General features: G+C 44.5%; 1 protein-coding gene across 1 annotated transcript in view; it reads right to left on the bottom strand.

The window, feature by feature from the left end:
- CHRNA2 (cholinergic receptor nicotinic alpha 2 subunit) overlaps positions 1-21,006 on the bottom strand; it is a 142,952-nt gene that overhangs the window by 57,157 nt on the left and 64,789 nt on the right. The window contains exon 3 of the mRNA XM_069233733.1: positions 1,936-2,087. Within this exon, the coding sequence (XP_069089834.1) occupies positions 1,936-2,087 (152 nt within the window). The remainder of the gene's footprint in view (positions 1-1,935; positions 2,088-21,006) is intronic.

The raw sequence follows: 21,006 nt of genomic DNA, 5'->3' as shown, positions 1-21,006 counted from the left end.
CTAAAAAAGTATAAATATGGGCCTTAGTGAGTAATGTTCTGGCCATCAAGGTGAAATGTGGCCAGGCTACTACAGCGAGCTGTATATATATATATATATATATATATATATATATATATATATATATATATATATTTTACTTTTTTTTTTTAAACTGCAGTGCTTACTGACATGGCCAAACAGGCAGCATGATTTGCACCTGTACTGGATCATATCAGAAAATTGAGTCTCCCAGTCCAACATGCTGAAAAATGGGCTTACCTAACAAAGGATCAGTGCAGCATGTTTACACCATGGCAGGGGATCAAAATCTGAAGCATTGCTTTACTTCCTTCTCAATATTCCACTGTACAGTATCCATTTGATGATTTCACCTGCTGGTGCTAAAGCTAAATCGCCACTATACCAAAACTAAACAAGCATTTGCAATGCAATCGGTCTCGCATTTGCTCCAGTTAGGGCTATTGGCGTTGTAAATTCCTAACTGGACTTTTCCTGCCACATAAATTGAAAATGAAAAGTAAAACATTAGTTGACAAACTCGAGCCGATTCAAAGCGCCACGGCTGCCATGAGCATGAGCGCAAAGGAGAGACACAGTAGAAAAAGAAGTTTGCTCACAGTCAAACGTGTCGGCAATCTTACAATTATTCATGTAACAGGGTCAGTCTGCAAGTCGGTAACAAAACCGCCCCAAGGAGGGACAAACGTAAAGCATTTACCAATGATAACTAAGGATTGTTGAAAGGCAAGCCCACAAACGAGTGAAAGTGGAGGGACAAACATAAAGCATTTACCAATGATAACAAAGGATTTTTGAATGACAAGCCCACAAACGAGTGAAAGTGATGGGCATGAGGTGGGCGTGGCTAAAAACCCATAACACTATCAACAGGTCAAATTGCTTGCGCTCGAGCTAAAAAGGACTACCTTGAGAGGAACTGCTCATCTCACATGACCCCGCCCCCTCACCGAGAACCAGAACCAGGTCCGAACTGTGATTAGGAAACATCAAAAAGAAAACTCCTGTTTACCAAGTCATACTCCTCCAGAGTCTGAAACGAGTCCTCATTTGACCCTCTTATGTGCCAAGTGAAATCTGTCAGCTCCCACCCAAGCCACCCAGCTGGAACTACAACCTGCCCTGTCTCCTGAACTCTGAGATTGTGTCTTTCCCTGTTGAATTGCACTTGAATCAATGACCTGTTTGACTCCACAGAGCTCTGTTGCTGTCGGGAGCTAGTGCCGTGGATATCCGCCAAACTAGTAAATAAGTGAGCACATAAAAAAATAAACTTTCATTTTGTAGTTAAAAAAGTGAAGCACTATGTGATGCAGAGATATTTCTAAAAGAGCACAGAGTGACTTCGCTGAGGGCCAAATGAAGTGAATTTAAAACCGAATAGCACACAAGAGGCCATCTGTAGTCAAGTGCAGCCAACATAAGTCAAGTGCAAAGATCGGAGCGGAGGCCATCGGGAAAGTGACTAGGAACTTAGGCCCCGTCCAAGCCCCCTCGAGGGTGAGCAGTGTGAAGCCTGGGAAACTTGACATCAAAAATGTGCATCCGCCATTAGAAAATATATATTAAAAAAACCTTCTTGATAAGCTGCTTGTCCAGCGATTCCAGCTGGCATTTCTGCTTTTCATGCAGCCCGGAACCAATCATCTATCACCGGGCTATAAATTCCAAACATTTAGTGGCCGATGCTGCACTTGTTTTATCTGGTGTCAGCTAGAATTTGATAGACTAGTGCGCCCGCAGCAGAACGCCAGCTCCCTTTGCCCGGTCCATTAATCTTCTGTCCAGTTTATGCCCCCCACCTCCTTGCCCCCTCTGCAGTTATAAATTAGGGGATGGAAAAAAAACTGCTGGGAGAGTTTCGACCCCTCCTTGGTGCCCCACCCCCACCCCCCTCCGCCACATCAGACTTACCACATCTATCAGCTGCGCGATGGACAGGCCGAACTTGACAATGACCACGTCAGTGATGTTGGGCACTGGTCGGGCCCAGCGGTTGTATCCGGAGAAAAGGCGCTTGAAGAGGCGCTCCTCTGCGTGGGAGCGGGTCCGGTCGACGCACGACACTGGGGGAGGGAGAGAAGGAGCCCAAGAGAGTCAGAAAGGGTCTTTCGTTCATTTTTATGCCTGTTCCGTGCATTTCACAGAAAGAGCAACTGCCCCTGACACGTGGAACACAGCATGCAGAAATATACCTCAGTTGTGCATCAGAGAGAAATATATTAAATACACGACCCCCATTGTACTTAAATGGAAAAATACTGTTTAGAGGCTGGAAGTCAGCTTTTCTTTTATGAGGTTGTGCGGCTTCTCTGTGATTTCTCCTATCTTGGATAGGTACCTGGGTTGGGTACAGCCTCACTGATAATCCATCAGGCGTCGCTGCTTTGGACTTTCCATCATCTGAGAAGTAGTTTGGTTAACTCAAGGCCTTTCTTTTACCATACTCTGTGCTAATACTAGGCTGCGTCGCACGAGCCACTGCATTACAAAATATCTATCTATCTATCTACCTATCTATCAGCGGTCGCCACTAGGTAGTTATAGTTAGGACCTTTTTTTCCATGGACGGATCGTTTTTTGTTTCATCAATAACTTTGGCGCCACCTGATGAATCTTCATGAAATTTTCAAAACGTACTCTGGTCAGTTCAGCTGATGTCTTGAAAGTTTCAAGGTGAGCCGAAATGAAGACATTCTGGCCCTCATTACAACCCTGGCGGTCAAAGACCGCCACAGCTGTTTCGTCGGCTGTTTTGCCGGAAGCAACAGGGTGGCGTTGCTTCCCATGGAATTACGACCACGACGGAAGCACCGCGGTCGCACCACCGGGACTGGCGGTTTCCCGCCACTTTGGTCCCGGCGGTTGTAATCCCCCAGCAGCATGCCCAAGGGATTAAGAGTCCCCCTCCCGCCAGCCTTTTCATGGCAGTATGAACCGCCATGAAAAGGCTGGCGGAAAGGGAGTCGCGGGGCCCCCTGCCACAGCCCCATGGAGCTTTTCACTGAAAAGCACGACGGGTGCAACTGCACCCGTCGCACCGCCGGCTCCATTTGGAGCCGGCTCCCGTGTTGCGGCCGAAATTCCCGCCGGCCCAGCGGGGATGTTGTGATGGCCACCGCGGAAGTGCGGCCACAAGGCAGTTACAACTTGGCGGGCGACGCTTGCCACTTTCAATGGGGATTTTCCCCTCAAGGGACCGTGGCCCATGAAATAAAATGGCAGCTGCAACTTTCTAGTTAGGTTGTGGTCAGTCAAATATAGCGCTTCTTTTTGCATGCGCATTCGTGAAAATTCACAAATTTTCATGATTTATTCACGGAATAATATCAAAGTTGCCGCGGAACAAACATGCAAATTTGTTGTCCTTTTAATTTCTTAAAAACTACTGAATGGATTTACACCAAATAAGCGAAAGCACAATCTGCATACCGAAAGGTAGCTTTCTGCCAAATTTAGTGTCATTCTGGCCAGTGGTTCGGGCTGTAGTGTTCAAAGGTCCTATGGGAATTAACATGGGAAACACATGTGTTTTTACCCCCTCCTTTTTCTCGGCCCTCGCTTGATGGATTTCCCCGAAACTTTCCAAGGGCAACACGAATCACTGAAACACTTTTTAGGGAAAATTTCGTAAAGATTTGTCAAACGGTGCCAAAGATTTAGGCAAGCCAAAAACGCTTTTTCTATGGAAACATAGTCCAAACTATAACTACCTACTGGCAACCGGCAGTAGGAAATATATATATATATATATATATATATATATATATATATATATATATATATATATATATATATATATATATGGTAAATTTGTTCTGTACATACAGAGAAACTGGGTTGAGGTAGGTCTGTGAGGTAGATGTTGCATGTAGAACATAGGGACAGTAAACGGATTACACTATTGGGAGCGTGATGTACGTTAGACAACAAGGTATACATTTTTAGTTGAGTCCTCACCTAATAATGGTTGGAACATGAAACTGTTGTTGGATCAAGAAGTTTCCTGGAGACTTAGTGACTTGTTAATATTTCACGAATGGCGCAACTGTGCCCCAGAGATGGTGGCCCTGTACCCAAGGGTCATACCACCATGTTTTATCTGCTTGAAGCCTGGTGTAATGTCAGGACGTGGCAGAACATGGTGGTATGGATTGGGCAGAAAGGATAGGCAGTTTCTGCAAGGGACATGACTGGCCATAATATATCAAATGTGGAGAACATTCCAGGCTGCTTTCTCTGACCCCTGAGTTTATCTGTGGGAAACAAAACTGCTGCAACCTAATAGTGCTCCTCGGTTCATTACTTTTATAGTCAGCCTTGGTCAGCTCCTAGGGACCTCTTTCAGACGAACAGCACCATGCTTTCATTTGAGACACTGAGGCCCATATTTACCATATACTTTGGGCCAAAACAGCACAAAGTGTAGAATCTGGATCTGGTCACTTTGCACGCAGACCCTTGCACTTTGATGCAAGGGTCTCTGGTGGTTCAAGACAGCCAAGAATGGGCCAGCACAGGTGGAGAGAGAAACAACACTAATCCAAGTAGATATTTGCACTTCTGGTCTCTCCCTTTTTAAAGACTTGCCAAAGAGTAACTATGTTGGGCAGCTAACACCTGCCCGGCTGACCCTAGTGCACTTGTGTCCATTCAGCAGGACAGTGGTGAGCTTTAAGGGCTGCTCCTGCAGCCTGACACTACATGCGAGTGAAGAAGGACCTTCATGGTCCTGTACTATGTTATCAACAGGCAAGATTAGTCCGTACATCTGTTGCTGGTGCCCGCCAACTGCAGCTTCCTGGTTAGTGCCACCGTGCAAACCAGTGAGTGCTCCTTTTTGGCATATGCATGTTTTGAGGAAAGGCCTTGAGGCTCTTTGGGTACCACCAATGCTTGTCTAATGCATGCCTCAGATTCTCCTTTGAACTGTGAAGACTATCTTGCATGTCAAGTTCTGTGCATACCAGATTTGTTCACATTTCTTTTTGTGTACCAGTATTGCAGGGGTTGGCTCTTTCCCTCCTCCTCTGCACACACTGAATACGCACAACTCTGACTATCTCTGAGATAGTGAATGAGCAGTAGAAGTTGGGAGTAGTGGTTGCCTTTCTCTGTTTCTGAGCTGTGCTGCCTGCTGCATTTACATGAAACCAGAGAAAGTTGTAATTATATGTATGCACTTTTCACTGATACTTGCTTACATAGGCGCTGAGTTGTGCATTTAGCTAGACCACTTGTTCAAGGTATGACACCTGGGATCGTATCACAATGCCATTTTTAGTGCTGCACCGATGCTCAAGGGGTCTGTGTGTGTCTTTTTGAGAAAACAATTCATGCCCTGTATTTTTGAGCTCTTCTTTCTGGAGCCAACCCACTAACTTGGAGAGTTTTTGAGTTAATGCATGCACTGAAGACGCCAAAGAGAGGCTCATGGGCCCCTGCTGCGCTGGTGCTCTGCAGAAAGTGGCATCCTGCTAATCATACGCATGGCTAGCTTTTGCCACTGGTGACCCGGGCCCAGGCCTGACCTAGATTTAGAAGGGTGCACAGAGAGCTGACCTCACCAACTGCTTTGAATAATGTTTTTCCAGGCCACTATTGCAGTTCATCTTCCCCAAAATGTCTATAAAATCTAATTGTTTTCTTTCCTTTCCTTTCGCCTCCTGTTTGCTGCCTCCCATTGGCTCTCACTAGAGGTGGGCAAGCCACTGAAAACTGGTGGTAGGCATGAGCTAGAGGCCTCAGTCTGGCTCAGCTCAAGGTCATCTTGGAACCTGAAGTCCAAAATGAGCTGAGTTTTCACAAGAAGAGATGTGACTAGAGCTGCTAACCTTGGCACATTGGGAGCTAGATTCGAAACCTGACCTTGCCTCAACCAACATCCTGTCAATCAAGGGCAAATCTCTTAATCTCCCTTTGCTGAAAATGTATAACATAGTCTGGGTCTTTTCTGAAGTCATATTTGATAATATACTCTTGGGGCAGGTTTGTGCTACAAAGAAAGGCAAAAATGTCGCTTCTGCCTGCCTCCCACACTCTAACCTTATATTCCAAGAATCAAAGGCAATGCATTAAACTTTGATATGATAAAGTGATGCTCATCTAATGGCTGAATTGCACACTGTGAAATCAGAAAACATGGGATCAATCATGGTTACCCCACTTGACAAAACTGTGTGATCCTAGGCAAACACTTTACTTCACCAAGCCTAGTTTTTCTTCATGACCACATATGAGAACAACTTGTAATAGATGATATCTGGATTGTCGTGAGGGTATTTTACCATTTACACAGTCACATTATTTTAGCTCTGGGCACGAGGTCTGTGCCCTTTCACACTGTTACATGTCGTTTTTATTCCTCCTATTAGTTTAGCAAAGCTTTGTTTTAGTGGCGGTGTTTTATTATTTTTATCAGTTGCCCTTTCATGGAGAGTTTGTTATTCATTCTTTTGCAGAACATTTTCATGCTGTGCTCAACCCAAGGTTGCACTTAACAGTTTACTGGATATTGCTGTTTAAAAGAGTACAATGTCTACCCTACACAAAAAATTATGTATTGACATGTGAGGGCAGTTTTTCGAACAACAGAAGTTTTATTATAAAACACCACACTGCCACCACCACATCAGAGGGAACATTCCAGCCAGCCAGCCATCTTATGCTGCATGTTGTCGACACAGTTTCTGCTGAAACTCTGCATCTTCTCTTCATCCACGTGGAAGGACTCACAGCAGGCCAACAGACCTCTTCCCTGCCTATAGCACAGGTATGGGGATTGAGTTTCATTCCAGGGACTAGGCAGGAAGATTAGGGGTAACACTGCTATCGCTCTCATACAGAATCATAGAAGCGGAGGTAAGTATTTTAGATTCACTATTGTGAGAGTATGATGGGACTTTTCCTCTGTTTCTCTTTTCAAGTCGCTGCAATAATAGTGTTGTGTTTCATTATCCTGATAATTTCAATTCATGCCTTTTTACATAGAATACAGATGCTTCAATAAAAGGCATTGACACAAATCCCACTTCTGTTTGTCTTTGCATGTATGAGATGCGTATAACTGAGAGAAAGGGGTAAGATCTGTTCCACCACGACTTCCCTGAGGAGTCTCAGAGTGTCTTGTGATAGGCTGCCACAAATCACCTTTACTCTTGGGTACTGGTGAGGTGCTGCTAGCTAGCTGATAAGGTTAGTCTGACAGCTGTCATATGGTGTGGAACCAGACTCAGTCCCTCACACTCAGTGGCGCTGCTGCCCAAAATCCAGCAGCTCCATTCGTACAATGAGAGTCCTATGACAGGCTGCGTGTAACATGTATACTTATGTTTGATTTATTAACGTACAAAGTTGCTCTATCAATAATAAGAACTTAAGAGGCATCAATGTTTCTAAATGCATGTTTAAAAACTTTCAATAAATACCTCTCAATGCAATGATATAATTTTATGCCCCAAGGTGAAACGCTTCCCCTCATTAAAGACGTTTTCCACAGAAATTAGCATATCTGTGCAGGTTTGTAGCATAATTTAAATGCCAAATATTATCATATTTTCATGACTCGGCTTGTGCATAGCCTCTTAGAGCCCAGCCAGACTCCCAGCTCAGCTCTAGCTTTGGCTCGCCTACCCAGGTCATTTGTTGGCTTGCCCGCCTCTCACCTCCAGTTAGAAACTGAAGAAGTGGTTCAGGTGAGGAGCTGAGGGAGAGTGTGTTCACAGACTGGTAGCTGCTTCAAAGTAATTAGTCAGGACCTGACCTGTGAGTCAAAATGGTCCCCCCCTCTAAGATCATCAATGGGAGTGCCGGGGGAAGAGGTCGAGGAGGAGAAGGATCAGGATGGGTGCCAAATTTATCTTTGCTCGGGCTCTGTCTGTGGAAAGGCCAGGCCAGATTATACAGCCCCTGTTTCGGCATGTGTTCCATCATCCCAATCTCTTTTATCTGGGTATAGACCATTTGTTTTCTTTTTAAGAGCATTGTTCATATTATTATCCACAAAGATGATATTTTGCTCCCTCAGAAAAGAATCTTGGTGCCACAGTAAGACGGCCTGGCTGTTAGTGGTTATGCCAATACAGACTACTATAGTCAAGAGAAACCAAAAGAACTTTCTGCGGGGGCAGTTACTTGGTCTGCTAAACAGAAAGACGTTGCTCCCATTACTACGGCAGGACATGCAGAGGGAGCAATGCCTGCCTTTACATTTATCCTATCTAGATGTGGTAGAAACTTGCAGAATTTGGTGTGGCATAACCACACTGTATTACCCCAAAATTCAGTGAGGTGAAGCAGAATTATATAGGAAAAATCATTTTTCATTTAGCACTATTTTGAAGGCACAAAAATGCCCCCTCGTGTTTAAAATGGACACGAGATGCCTTTGCGCAACGAAATAGTGCTAAATGCAAGAGGACATGAATAGTGAGTGTGAGCAGCCACTCACACTTGCTAAATGTACACTTAGGGAAGGATTTCCAGCCAACTTACTTCCGGCATTTAGCTCTATTTTCCAAGCGGAAAATGCACCCTCATATCCGAAATGTACACATGGATGCATTGTGCACTAAGAAATAGCGCTAGATGCAACAGAACACAAATAGCGAGCAGTTGCTCACGCTCGCTAAATTGGCTCTTCAGGTAGGGTTTTTCGCACAAATTACTCTTAATTACACGAGCAGGCGTAATTGCTTTATTATCAGTAATTTAGCACCAAAGAGTAACATGCCATTTTCAAAATTACTTGGGCATAATTGAAATTCAGCCCAGGCCTACTCCTGTCCCCCTACTTTGGGACTCATCTTGACACCTCATAAAGTCCATCTTTTGCTCTGTGGGCTTTATGAGATGCAAAGGCGCATCTGCAGCTCAGAACACATGCAGGTTTGTGATGCAGCGTCAGTTGCACTCTCTGTGCCAATTTAGCAATGTGGCCCATAATGTGTCTAGGCTGATCAGGACCATTGGCCCCACAAATGCGCCCCTTTTCTGCAACATCTTTAGGGATATAGCCTATATGGTCACTAGCTTTACCCGAACTTGCTCTTTACTATTGTAGCCTTGTGTCACTTCTGATGCATCTCAAATGCATTCACTCTCTTTGTCTCCTTTTTTTGAGGAGACTCTTCAAAAAACCAGAGATGTAACTTTGGAGGTCTCCACTTTAACGTTTTCCCACTTTCATGCTCATTGCTGTTCTTACATTGCCATAGATTTGTGCCCTCGACTTTTAATTAATCATCACATGAAGAGACAAACCCAGCACACTCTGGCCCAGTTTTATTAAAGGTGGCACTGCACCTAGTGCAGCGCCACTTTTCTTGTGCACATTAGCGCCCCCCTAATGCTGCCATGTGTGCGCCGTATTTAGAAAGCGGCACCCCATGGCGGTGGTCAGGGGGACTAGAGTCATAATGTTTGGCACTAGTCCCGCGCTTTGCAGGATTAGTGTCAAAAAGCACCCAGAGGCCCATTGAAAACAATGGCATGCCCCCTTTTAATGGCAGCTTTTAGCAGGCATTAAAAATGCTAATAAAAATGACGCAAAGAAATCTCTTAGATTTCTTTGCACCATTTTTTCAGCCCCCCTAGTTCCAGAACGCCCACCTTACATACATTATGCCTTGCGCAGGCAGAATGTGGTGCAAGGGGTTACATAGTGGTGCAATGCATCCATTGCGCTACTTTCTAAATATGACGTGGCGTTTTTGGTCTCATTGGGCCACATTTGCGTGAAAATAAATTACGCAAATGTGGCACAAGGAGGCGCTAGGGGCTCTTAAATATGCCCCACTGACTTTCAGGAGTCTAAACGCCATCTTTGTGACTTTTCCAGGTGATGCTGGGGCTTTAAATTATGCAGTATCTGAATGTGATGTTACCAGACAATCAGTAACCATCTCCCCGGCGCTCCGCAGTCCATGCGCTGTGCATAAATAAATAATGGACTTATTTGACTGAAATAACTTAGTTAAGACACTACAAGAGATTCTGCCGCAAATCCATTAATTAGGTTGTCTGTATTTCAAAAACTTGGACAGTCTGATTTTTTTTCTATCTGCTTTGAGACTGCCACATTTGTGAACGCTCTTTCAGCAATACATAAACACATAGTGACAGGGATCCCAAAAAGTGGTCTGGTTTAGACAGATTTTCAAATATTTTGTCACACGAAGCTGGAAAAAACAGGCCCAGGAGGAAGAGTAATTTTGAGATTTTGTTTTTCTCCTGAAGACGTTTCTACTTCATTTTTGTTACATATTTATGGAGAGGCAAAAACGAAACGCGAGAAAACCATTAAATATACGTTGCTTAAAAATATAAAACATTAGAAAACAAACATTGAAAAAGGAAGGAAATGTGAGTTCAGATGGAAAATGAATATTATTAAAAAATAAATTAATCCACATACTGTATGTATATTCCAAATATTTTATCTAATATGAAGTATACTGAAATGTATGTTTAAAAAGACATCAGTTTAAATGCTCTGGATGTAATGTGTATCAAAATTCAGATTTTATTACCTTGACTGCGGAAAAAAATTAATCAGTTCAGAACACAGAGGTGACTATTACACCCTCCAGTCTCGAGTCAATTCCCGTGAAACCGTGCAAGAACTCAACAAATAGAACAAACAAACAGAAATCTTTGACTGGGCTACCCCCTAAAGCTATAACCTAACCTCCCTCCCTGCCGCCCACAAGTCCACTTTAAATCTGTGGCTGCTCAAACAAGGCAACAAGCATTGGCAATGCCCGTAGGTCTAGCTTTAAAGAAATGTTGTATAATAATGTGAAGGATTACACATAAATAGCAGAAGAATGGATAGGTATTTGTGTGGGAGCAAAGAAATGTAGAATAATGTTGGTTAAGGTTAAAAGGTCAGATGACACTTGAACTTTCAAGCCAGGCCTAAACATCCATGTAGGCAGGGTGGGCTACTCTGTTAGACTGCAGGAGCGTCGCTCCCACAAATTAAAGTGCCAGGATGGGGCGTGTCACTGCTGAGTGGCAGCAGCAGAGAGGAGTGATGGGCTGGGCACTTTAAGTTAAAAGTGCCTGTCTCATTGGCAGGCTGTCTTGCAACGGCCAGCCAGACAAGCTCCCTTTAAACCCCTCAACCCAGCTGTCTTAGACAGCTGGGTTGAGAGGAAGCACAGGACTCCAGCACCTTTGGGAGAGCTGAGAGAGCCCGCTCAATCCAATCCTGGTGCTTCTCTCATGCTGGTTAACAGCACAAGAGAAGTACCGGGGATGGTTAGGGGAGCCGGTTGGGCCCGCGCTGGAAGAGAGAAGAATTCCAGGACCGAAGCGAGGACATGCAGCAAGGTAAGTGTGTATTATTTCCTTTTTTGTGTAGTTTTTGTGTGTATGTTTGCTCTAAATTGCCCATATACATTACGTTACTGTTTTATTGTTAAACATTTTAACTTTAAAATTACAGTGTAAGCCATCTTGGCACCAATTTATGTAATTTTGTTACTATAATTTTGTGAGTGCATGCACCCACCACCCATTTGCCAGCCACACCACTCTCCATAGTTGGCAGCTGTCAGTGCATGTAGGTGAACGACTGTCCAACTCTCATCTGTGCTGCTGCCAGAAAAAAACACAACATGAATTTTCTAGTTATCGAAGGCACTTTTATAGCTTTACAATGTCACAGGTGCCCCTAAAAGTTCAAGCTGAGGCTCTGTATAAATTAACAAAATGTTCATGGTCTGGTTTGACAGCACAGCTGTAGCTTGACAAGTATGTGAGGAACACTAGAGAGGGGCTTTTGCTCTGCGCACATGTTGGGGGCGGGAGTACATGTTTTGTTTGGACAGAAGTTGTGTGCTTCCACAAAAAAATGCTTGACCTCCACACAGCTGTGATAACACTCTGGGGGGAGCCAAAGCTCCTCTCTAGTGTTCCCCACATAATTGTCTTGCGACCCCTATGCTGTCAAGCCAGGCCATAAAAACCATGGACATAGCACAGAGGAACTGGGATATCCAACAGGAATACATTCACCGTTTACCTTTTCTTTAGTGACTTTGACAAGGGGATGTCTTAGCCAGTGCCTTATATATGCAACCACATATGCCGCCAGTTTGAGTTGATATTCCAGATGAAACATGAGATATCCTATTTCAACCAGGACCATGGAGGGATTACCGTTCTTTGGAAATGACTCAAAACCAATCTATCAGGATCCACACGAGTCAGACCATGATACCACCCACAGTTCTCACAAAAAGGGACGGGAAACAGCCTTAACAATGCGGCTGGAGTCACGTTGTGCCTTTACAATGTGGCCTGAACCACGAATGTGTCTTTACAACGCATTCCTTTACCACTCAAGTCATTCCAACGACTTGCCTTAGGGAAAGTGTTGTTGGACTGATGTTGGACTTTAAGTCCTACTGTGGCGCTGACTGGAGTTGGAATAGTAAACTATACTATTCCAAAGTCCAGTGCTTTCCCCAAGGCAAGTCGTTGTAATGATTTGGGTGGTAAAAAAATACGTTGCAGAGACGCATTCATGGTTTCGGCCACGTTCTTAAGGCAGGCGTGCTAAAGACCTGCGCTGTTCCGACACACAACCAAAAGGGACATTAGCAAAACTTACACAATCCTTAACAAATAGGGGAGGGAAGAGAAACTATAGAAGAAATTACAGTGGTGACGAGGCATTCACAACACTTTAACCGGCATAGTAGACATCCATAGACAGACACTTCCGGGTTGCTTTTATCACTCCCACGCTAACCAGGCAGAACAGTATTCAGGAGAAACATAGCATAGTGCAGATCCTGGCAATGTTTTCCGCATTGCGCTATCCTGATGTTCACAGCTAACTTTGTGGTCCTCACCTTTCTTTTGTTTTTCCCTTTCTGGTTCCCCTTTATTTAGCTTTTAGTTGTTCACTTTCTCTCCTCCTTTCTTCAGTCCTTGGCCTCATACTTTGATACCGAGGCTATTGACTAGTAAATGAATCCCTTGTTTTGGTGTCCTGAAGCTACAGACTGGATTCCTGGGCAGTCTGGGGCTTGCAAGAGCATCTCTCCACAAAGAGAATGGTGACCCAAAGTCTGAATCCACCTTTGCAAAAGTTGCCTAAAACTGCTATTCTCATTAATGATGTTATATTCTTACCTTATAGATGGTTGACAAACATGGGTCCCTGACAATATCACCTGGTGCTGGCGTTGAGGACGAGTCTAACCCAGTGAACAGAGGGCTCAAGATCAGTTTTTATATCCTACTACTGATGGGCCATCTGGTCCCAAATTACTAATTTGTCCTAACTGCTAGTATATACAAACGTGCACACACAAATTCATACACACACACACAAACTAAAGGGGGGTGAGCCACGGACGGCTAGAGCAGAGGCCTGGCTCTGGCTCAGCTCAAGGTCTTCCTGGACTCTCAAGCTCAACCAGAGCCGAGCTTTCATGTGGCTTCTGCCTGTCACCCAATGTCCCAATATATAAAAAAAAGATAAAGCAAAAGTAATTGATGTTAAAAAGAAAGAACAAGCCACCTAGCGACTGAATTGCATAATCTAAAAACAGCTAACCTCTGATCAATCCTGTCTTCCCCACTTGACCAAAATGTGTTTTTCTAGGCAAATATTTTATTTCGCTGAGCCTCCTTTTTCTTTATTCTCATATCTAAGAGCACATCCAAAGACACTACTTCAGAAAGTTTGATGAAGTAAAACATCTTGTGTTTGATTTGACAGTCTGTAATGTTGCTAAGTGCAAAATAAGATATAGGCCACATATAAGGTGTACATGACAACTGACTTGCCTCTTAGTTCACTGATAGCATTGTAGCCAGGGAGGTGGGCAGGACTGTTTACAGAATGCATTGTTAAAATTATGGCTTTTAATAAATACCTCCCAATACAGTAATATAATCTGATGTACTAAGGTGAAACGTGTCTACACGTTAAGGAAATGCTCTTTTCTTTTTAAGTTTATCATATTTTCATATGATGTTTGTTGCATGATTTACATACCAGCTATTTTCAGGACGTGGCTCGTGCATGGACTCGAGTCTGGCTTGGCTCTTCTTGTTAATTTGTTGGCTCACCCACCTCTAACAGAAACGCACACACAGGTCTAAATATAGGTAAGCGCTCTATGGATAACACTAGATAGGGCCATTTATACCTTGGTGGTGGCCAGCTAGCCCAGTAGATCAGAGGAGGCTCTGGCTTCCCCTCCCTTGGCAGAGGACCACCCGCCACAGTTAGAGATCTCAGCCTATTGGATAGGAGGGATCTCTGCAGTCATCACAGTAGCCACTGATGCAGAAGGCAAGAATTTCCCCAAGCGGACACCATGTTTGCTTTGATCCCTCTGAAAAGTTTATCACATTTTCTGTACTAGCCATGCCAGCCGCTGTTGCCTCGCTCAGAGAGTTTGGAATCGAGTCCATCAAGGTAAGACTTAAGTTATTTATTGTAGCTCACTGTCTCGGGTTGGTGGGCTCTCTTTGTTGCTATGGAGCTATGTGTGAAGCACTCTTCCTCCTCCTTTACAAGGAGTGTTATTCAAACAAATTGAAATTATCCAGAGTCTCAGTTGATGTAAAGAAAAGCCCAACAAAATGTTGTATTTTGCAAACATTAGTGGGGAAACAAAGCAGATAATATGTAGGCTACAACCCACGAATGGAGCCTTCCATTATAAATACATCCCACTCATATGTGCACTCTGTTTAATGTAAAAAATGTCCAGGTGCTTTGAGGAAAATGCGATAGGTAGTGCATATAATGAATACACATCAGACAAATACAATTTGCTACCAGTGGATGTTGTGCACCATAGAGTACACATTTCTTGCACTACATATTGATTGTTGTTGATATTGTTTTATTCAAGGGTTACCTCTTGTGCAGGTGGAATGTTGTTTGGCTCTCTATTAAGGATACATATTTTTATCCCTTTTTCTATCCTCCTTTTTGATTTGGAGACAACAGTTTCATGTATCCATTTGGCAATTTCCAGTGGTGGCGTTTATTCTTCATCAAGTACTGATATACTGTGGATATTGTGCTGACCTTACTTGCACTTTTATTATGCATCTTGGAGATGCTTATTAAAATAAAATGTTATAAATATTGTTAAAAATTACTGGTTGCTCTGCAGGATGCAGACTCCGGCATGGGTTGTGAGTATGGATGGTGTCTAGGTAAGGGCAGCAAAAATCTTGTAACACAGAAGGGTTACTTCATCCTCTGTTGTTTCTCTTCCCGCGATCACCGGGAGAGTTCCGCCGTAGGCCAGTGTTAGTTGTGGCCTAAACACTGTGACAACAGAGACTTATGACTGCTTTGTATCTCAGAACCTCGAACCAAAGAAGTGTTGAAGGAATGGTCCAAGGTGATATTGTCCCACGATGACTAATTATTACGATTGATGTTGATGGAGGGAAGCGAGGGTGCATTTAGTGATGGCTGAAAGCTTTGTATAAACGATATGGTAAGGGAGTTGGGAGTGGGAATGCAGGTTCTTCTCAGATGTGACGTCCACCTCAGTCGATGTTCTAAATTATTTTAGTGATAAGGGGTAGTTTTCTCCGACAGTATTCCAAGCCAGTCTGACCAATAGGGAGAGGGGAGAAAGGGTGTGGGGAAAGTGGGTGAGTAGGAGGGAAGGGTTAGTGGGGGATTGGTAAATGGTTAGGTAAGAAATTGAAAAAAATATTCTATTATAGGAGCCAAATGTCAATTTAGTTATTGTTTGGTCAGTATGATGTTTCCAATGAGAACTTTATTCTGGTATGTGAACGGTCTTTGCTCAATTATTAAACTTTGCCGCATACCGGAAGAACTTTGCCATGTGGCTTTAGAGATCTTGTAACTCCAGGAGAAACTATTCAGCCTACGCACGACCATGTGACAGGGAGCAACATGGAGGGCGCAGGTGTAGGAGAGTGACGTTGAGGGTGTGTGTGGGAGAGCAATGCAGGGGTAGGGGAGGGGAAGTAAAGGGCGTCCAAGAAAGAGAGAGAAGGTGGGAGAAGAAACACGGAGGGCATGGAGTGGGGAGGTCAGGTAGTGGGGGCGAGAAGCAACAGGTGACCAAGAAGGAGGGCGCAGGTGGGGGAAGTAACAAAGAGGGTGGGGGCTGGAAGCAACACAAAGGTCAGGGGTTTGGAGGAAAAGCAACAGGCTAGAGCACAACTTGGAGTCAGCAGGAGTGAAACGTGCAATAATGCAAGAGTGTGAGGACATGAGAACAAATGCAACATGGAGGATGGCGGGGAGAAACATAGAAGCCACAGGGAGTAACACAGAGTGCAGAGGTAGAGAAGTGCATCAAGGAGACAGCTGGAAAACCCATGTGCTTCTGTGGAGTGCATAACCAAAAAGAAAAAAGTAGTGCTTGAAAAGCAAACAGTGCAGTATAGACGCCAGCCAATCAAAAATCCAAAGAGATGATAATGAAGCTAGGCTCCAGGGGTAGGACAAACATAAGTTTGGCAAGGTGGGACATGAGGCAGGCAAAGTAGAGTGACATGAAAGACAAGCAATGGTAAGCAGTGGGTGAGCTCCAAGCCCCTGTATGTTCTTGGTAAGTCCACAATATGCTTGGAGCTGTGAAGTTCACCTGAAACAATGTGTGATCTATGGACATGTCACTGTTGTGAGGCATCTACATGACAGCTCTCAGTTTATTTTATTTCGGGGAGGGTCGGAGAATGGTTTGATAAAATTGACATGTCTGACTACAACAGATCAAGGCAGACATGCCAAAGTAGGACCATTTTCCACAGGGCCGTAGCCACAGGGGGACATATGAGAGTCGGGCCAGCCCATAATAACCTCTGCCGGCCCTTCCCCCAAATGACCAGTGCACCTGGCACAGTATGGAGGTGCGGGAGGCAGAAGGTGAATGAGAATATAAAAAACGCTTTTAAATTGCGTTTTCGTCTTGTTACATTTGCTGCATGTTGCAAGACAACTTAAATGTCATGCTATGTCTTCTGATTAATTGCTGCTTATTCTTTCATCATGGAGATGCTGTTTACTTTTCTTTCTTTGACTGCAAAGTAAACTATGTGACAATCTTTCTAGGGTACAGACAGAACCACTAGAATTATGCAGTAGGGGAGGCTTACATTATGTGGTAATGTTTACTAAATTATGTGGCAAGAAACAGCAAAATATGTGCATCTTAATGCAGCACATTTTGTGATAGTATCACTTCATGATTCTGTCATTTTTAAATGATAGCACTTTCTGGACGAAGGTTTCACTTTATTCGTACCAGTTCCACGTCCAAGTACATCTGTAAGTAACTGAAAGGTGACCAGTCAACCTTTCTGAAGGACCTTCCTCTGCACAGCAGGGCATGTTGCAGCATTTTTGGTAACGTTTGATCTGTATGAGCTAAAAACACAATTTCGTTTACTTTTTAAATCTGTAGAATATGCAAAAGATGATGGATCCTTTTAAAGAACTTATTTTTCAAATTTTTCATATTTTCAACTAACATACAGGACAGATATGGGTTCCCCACACAGGGGGTTGTGCGGTTGTTGAGAATGCATTGCATAAGAATAACAGAAACAGAACATCCAGTGGTATTGCATCTCCACATACACCAGATAATAGCAGGGTTTATAATGGGGGATCCTCATGCAACTGTGCAGGTTACAAAGAGGGTGGGGGGGAGGTCTGGAGTTCAAGTGTTAGCAAATAGTGTCGGAGAGACTGCCAAATGTATTTTGGTCTAGAAGAAGGCAGCTGTAGAGATGCAAAAGGTTCACAGTTGGCATCACAGTACATTAAACTTTTGATCCAAGCTGCTGTTGTAGGAGGGTGTCTGCTACCCCAGTGTATCGCTACCTCTCATTTTGGTAGAAGTAGAGCAATTGCTACATATCAGTGTGGTGATTTAGGTATGTCTCGGACATAGCCCAGGAGGGCCAGTACTGGGGTACGGTTGAGGGCAACATGGGTCATTTGGGATAATTTATCCAAGACCTCACTCCAATAAGGCACAATAACATTACAGGTCCATGACATGTGGGAATAATCTGCAGCCTCCTCGCGACATTCGGGCCACTCTGTAGTTCGTGTGGCGTCTGTGCATGCCTGAATTGTGGGTGCGTAGTACGCTCTGCATAAAAATGTATAGTGGATGAGTATATAGCAATGATTGAATGATATCAATTGAGTTTGTGCACAAGAGTAGCAAACCTTGTCTGTCAGCGGGTGGCCTAAGTCGGTCTCCCAGGCGGCTCGAAGTTTAGAGTCTCATGTTGGTAGGCAGTCCAGGCAAGTGTGATAAGGTTTAGATATTAACCTGTCCCCTTCCCCGTCAGTAATTAGCTGTGTGAGTGGGAGGAAGTCCCCTGCAGCAAGTGGATAAGTCGGGATATGAGCTTTAAGTCCACTCTGAAGTCGATGAAGTACAAAATGATCCATCCATCTGTGTGCCATCCTGAAGGCCACTGTGATCTGTATGAGAAAAGACATGCCCATCGGGAAAGAGGTCGCTGATGGTATGAAAGGCAAATTTCACCAGGGTGCGCTGTACCATTCCCAAGTGATTGGGGGCCAGGGGTTGCCAGCTACCGGAAGTGTTGGAGAGTAAAGAGTCTGGTTTCCCAGCATTAGGTTGGGTGTCTGCCATGCCCAACAGGTGGTGGCCAATGGTTTTATCTCCCGGAGGTCTGGCAGTGATCCGATAGGAGGTAGCACTTTAAGTGGCCCTGGTGGCGCAAAATCTTTTTCAGCTTTTGAGTAGGGTATTCGTGCATCCGCGTGGTACCAGTGATAGGCAAAATGGCACTGCATGACCAAGTAGTATAAATATAGATTGGAACATCAAACCCTTTACATTCATTTGGTAGTACAAGGGTCTCCCAGCCTATCCTAGGCTGTTTTCCCACCCATATGAGTCAGTAGAGTTGCAAAGAACATTGTAGTAAGTGGGATAGGGATGCTCCGAAAGAGATATAAGAAACAGGGAAGCACTACCATTTTAATGATAGCAATGTGTCCCGCTAAAGATAATGGGAGGCGGATCCATCGTTCAACCTGAGAGTTCAGGTGGTCTATTTCCGGGCCTTAGTTCAAGCGTAACACCTGGTCCTTGCTCAGGTGGATGAGGACACCAAGTTTTTGATGGTGTCCACACCAGGCTAGAGGGAATTCAGGATGTACCCAGATGGTGGCTGTTGTGAGTGGGAAGAGCTCGAATTTGGCCCAATTGATATGTAAACCGGACAGCAGTCTGAAACTGACTATCTCGCAAAGTAGCGGATATAGATTTACAACTGGGTGTTGTATGAAAAGGAGGATGTCATCGGCATGAAGCAAAAGGAGTAGTGGGCCTGGCAGGAATTCCAAGCCTCTATTGAGGTGGTTTTCCTGTAGGTGTCTCACTAATGGATCCATTGCTATTATGAACAGCATGGGTGAGACGGGGCAGTCTTGCCGTGTCCCTCTAGTGATGGCAAAGAGAGGCGACAGCGTTCAGTTTATCTTAATAAGGGCTGTTGGTTGGGAATATAGTAAAATTAGGGAGGAGAAGTAGCGCGGGAAGCCCATTTTGAGGAGTTCAGCAGGTAAAACAGGCCACAATAAAGAATCAAAGGCTTTCTACACATCTAATAATGCAACTGTAGTGGGAACCATGGGAGACCTTCTATTAAGGACTGAAAAAAGGGTCCATAGATTAAGGGCAGTAGAGCAGTGTGAAACAAATCCTGACTGGGCTAAGGATATAATCTGGTCTATGAGGAGCACAAGACAGGTAGCAAGTGTTTTGGCCAGGATTTTGTTATCAAAATTTAGGCGTGATATCGGCCAATAGGATCCGCACTGCTGTGGATCTTTGCCTGGTTTAAGGAGCCATGTCAGTACTGCTTCCCGTACCATGGGTGGAAGCTCACCAGTCTTCAATGCCTCTGAGTATAGGCCAAGGAGGTGAGGCGTTAGCACTTGATTATAAGCCTTATAAAGGGAGCCTCTGAAGCCAACTAATCCAGGGGCTTTAGAACCATCCATGGAGTCTATGGCCACGGTGACTTCTTATGCTGAAATGGGTTAACGAAGGAATTGCTGGTGCGCAGTGGTGAGCCAGACATTGACTATTTCATTGAGATAGGTCTTCCAAACACAAGGATCATTGTTCATTTCTGTGGAACAGAGGTGGGAATAGTAGTTGAGGAGTTCAGTCTGAATGCCTACTGTGTCTGTAACAGCAGTACCATATGGGCATTGCAACTCTTTGATACAGAATGCCCCCTAGGGGGTCGCAGGAGTCGAGCTAATGAGAGCCCAGCCTTTCCCCCTCTCCATATCGGCATGCTCTAGCGTATTTCCCTAGGCAGTGGGCCTCACACTCTGCAAGCTCACAGAACTGCTAAGAAAGTAGCCCGGCAATGGGGGCCCACTATAGCAGGGTGGCGGGCCTCTGCACGGTCTAGGTTTTCCAGTGCCTCCTCCACACGGGCCAGGCTCCTCTGCAGATCTTGCATTACTCTTGAGTGCCTGGCTATGCATATGCCCCTGATGTAGGCCCTAAAATCTTTCCAGGACGTGGCCTGGGTGTGCACAGAATCTTTATTGTGTGTAAAGTATTCAATAATAGCAGCGCAAACCTCAGTACGAAATAATTTGTCATGAAGAGTCATGTTGGGGAATCGCCATTGATGCTCAAACCCACCACAATGGGGATACATAGAGTCATTCCCACCGCAGCTTGGTCAGAAAGTATCCGTGGGGGGTGTACGATATCATGAACCCACAGTGTAGCCATGTGGGGTGCTGAATAGAAGGTGTAGGCTGGCGCAGTGGCATGTTTCAGACACCAGGGATCTTTGGGGAGATATGTGTCACACAGGATACGTGGTTTCCCTGTTGTGTTCTGGGCTTTGATGTCTGGTGAGGGGTCAAGAAGCATGTTGAAATTCCCCCACATCCAAGTTTTATGTATTCAGTGTCTATGTGATTGATTCAGCTCT

Source organism: Pleurodeles waltl, chromosome 5, assembly GCF_031143425.1.
Source record: "Pleurodeles waltl isolate 20211129_DDA chromosome 5, aPleWal1.hap1.20221129, whole genome shotgun sequence".
In the NCBI taxonomy this organism is placed as follows: Eukaryota; Metazoa; Chordata; class Amphibia; order Caudata; family Salamandridae; genus Pleurodeles; species Pleurodeles waltl.
Note: the sequence above shows the minus strand (reverse complement) of the source record. Positions and strands in the feature narration are given on the sequence as shown.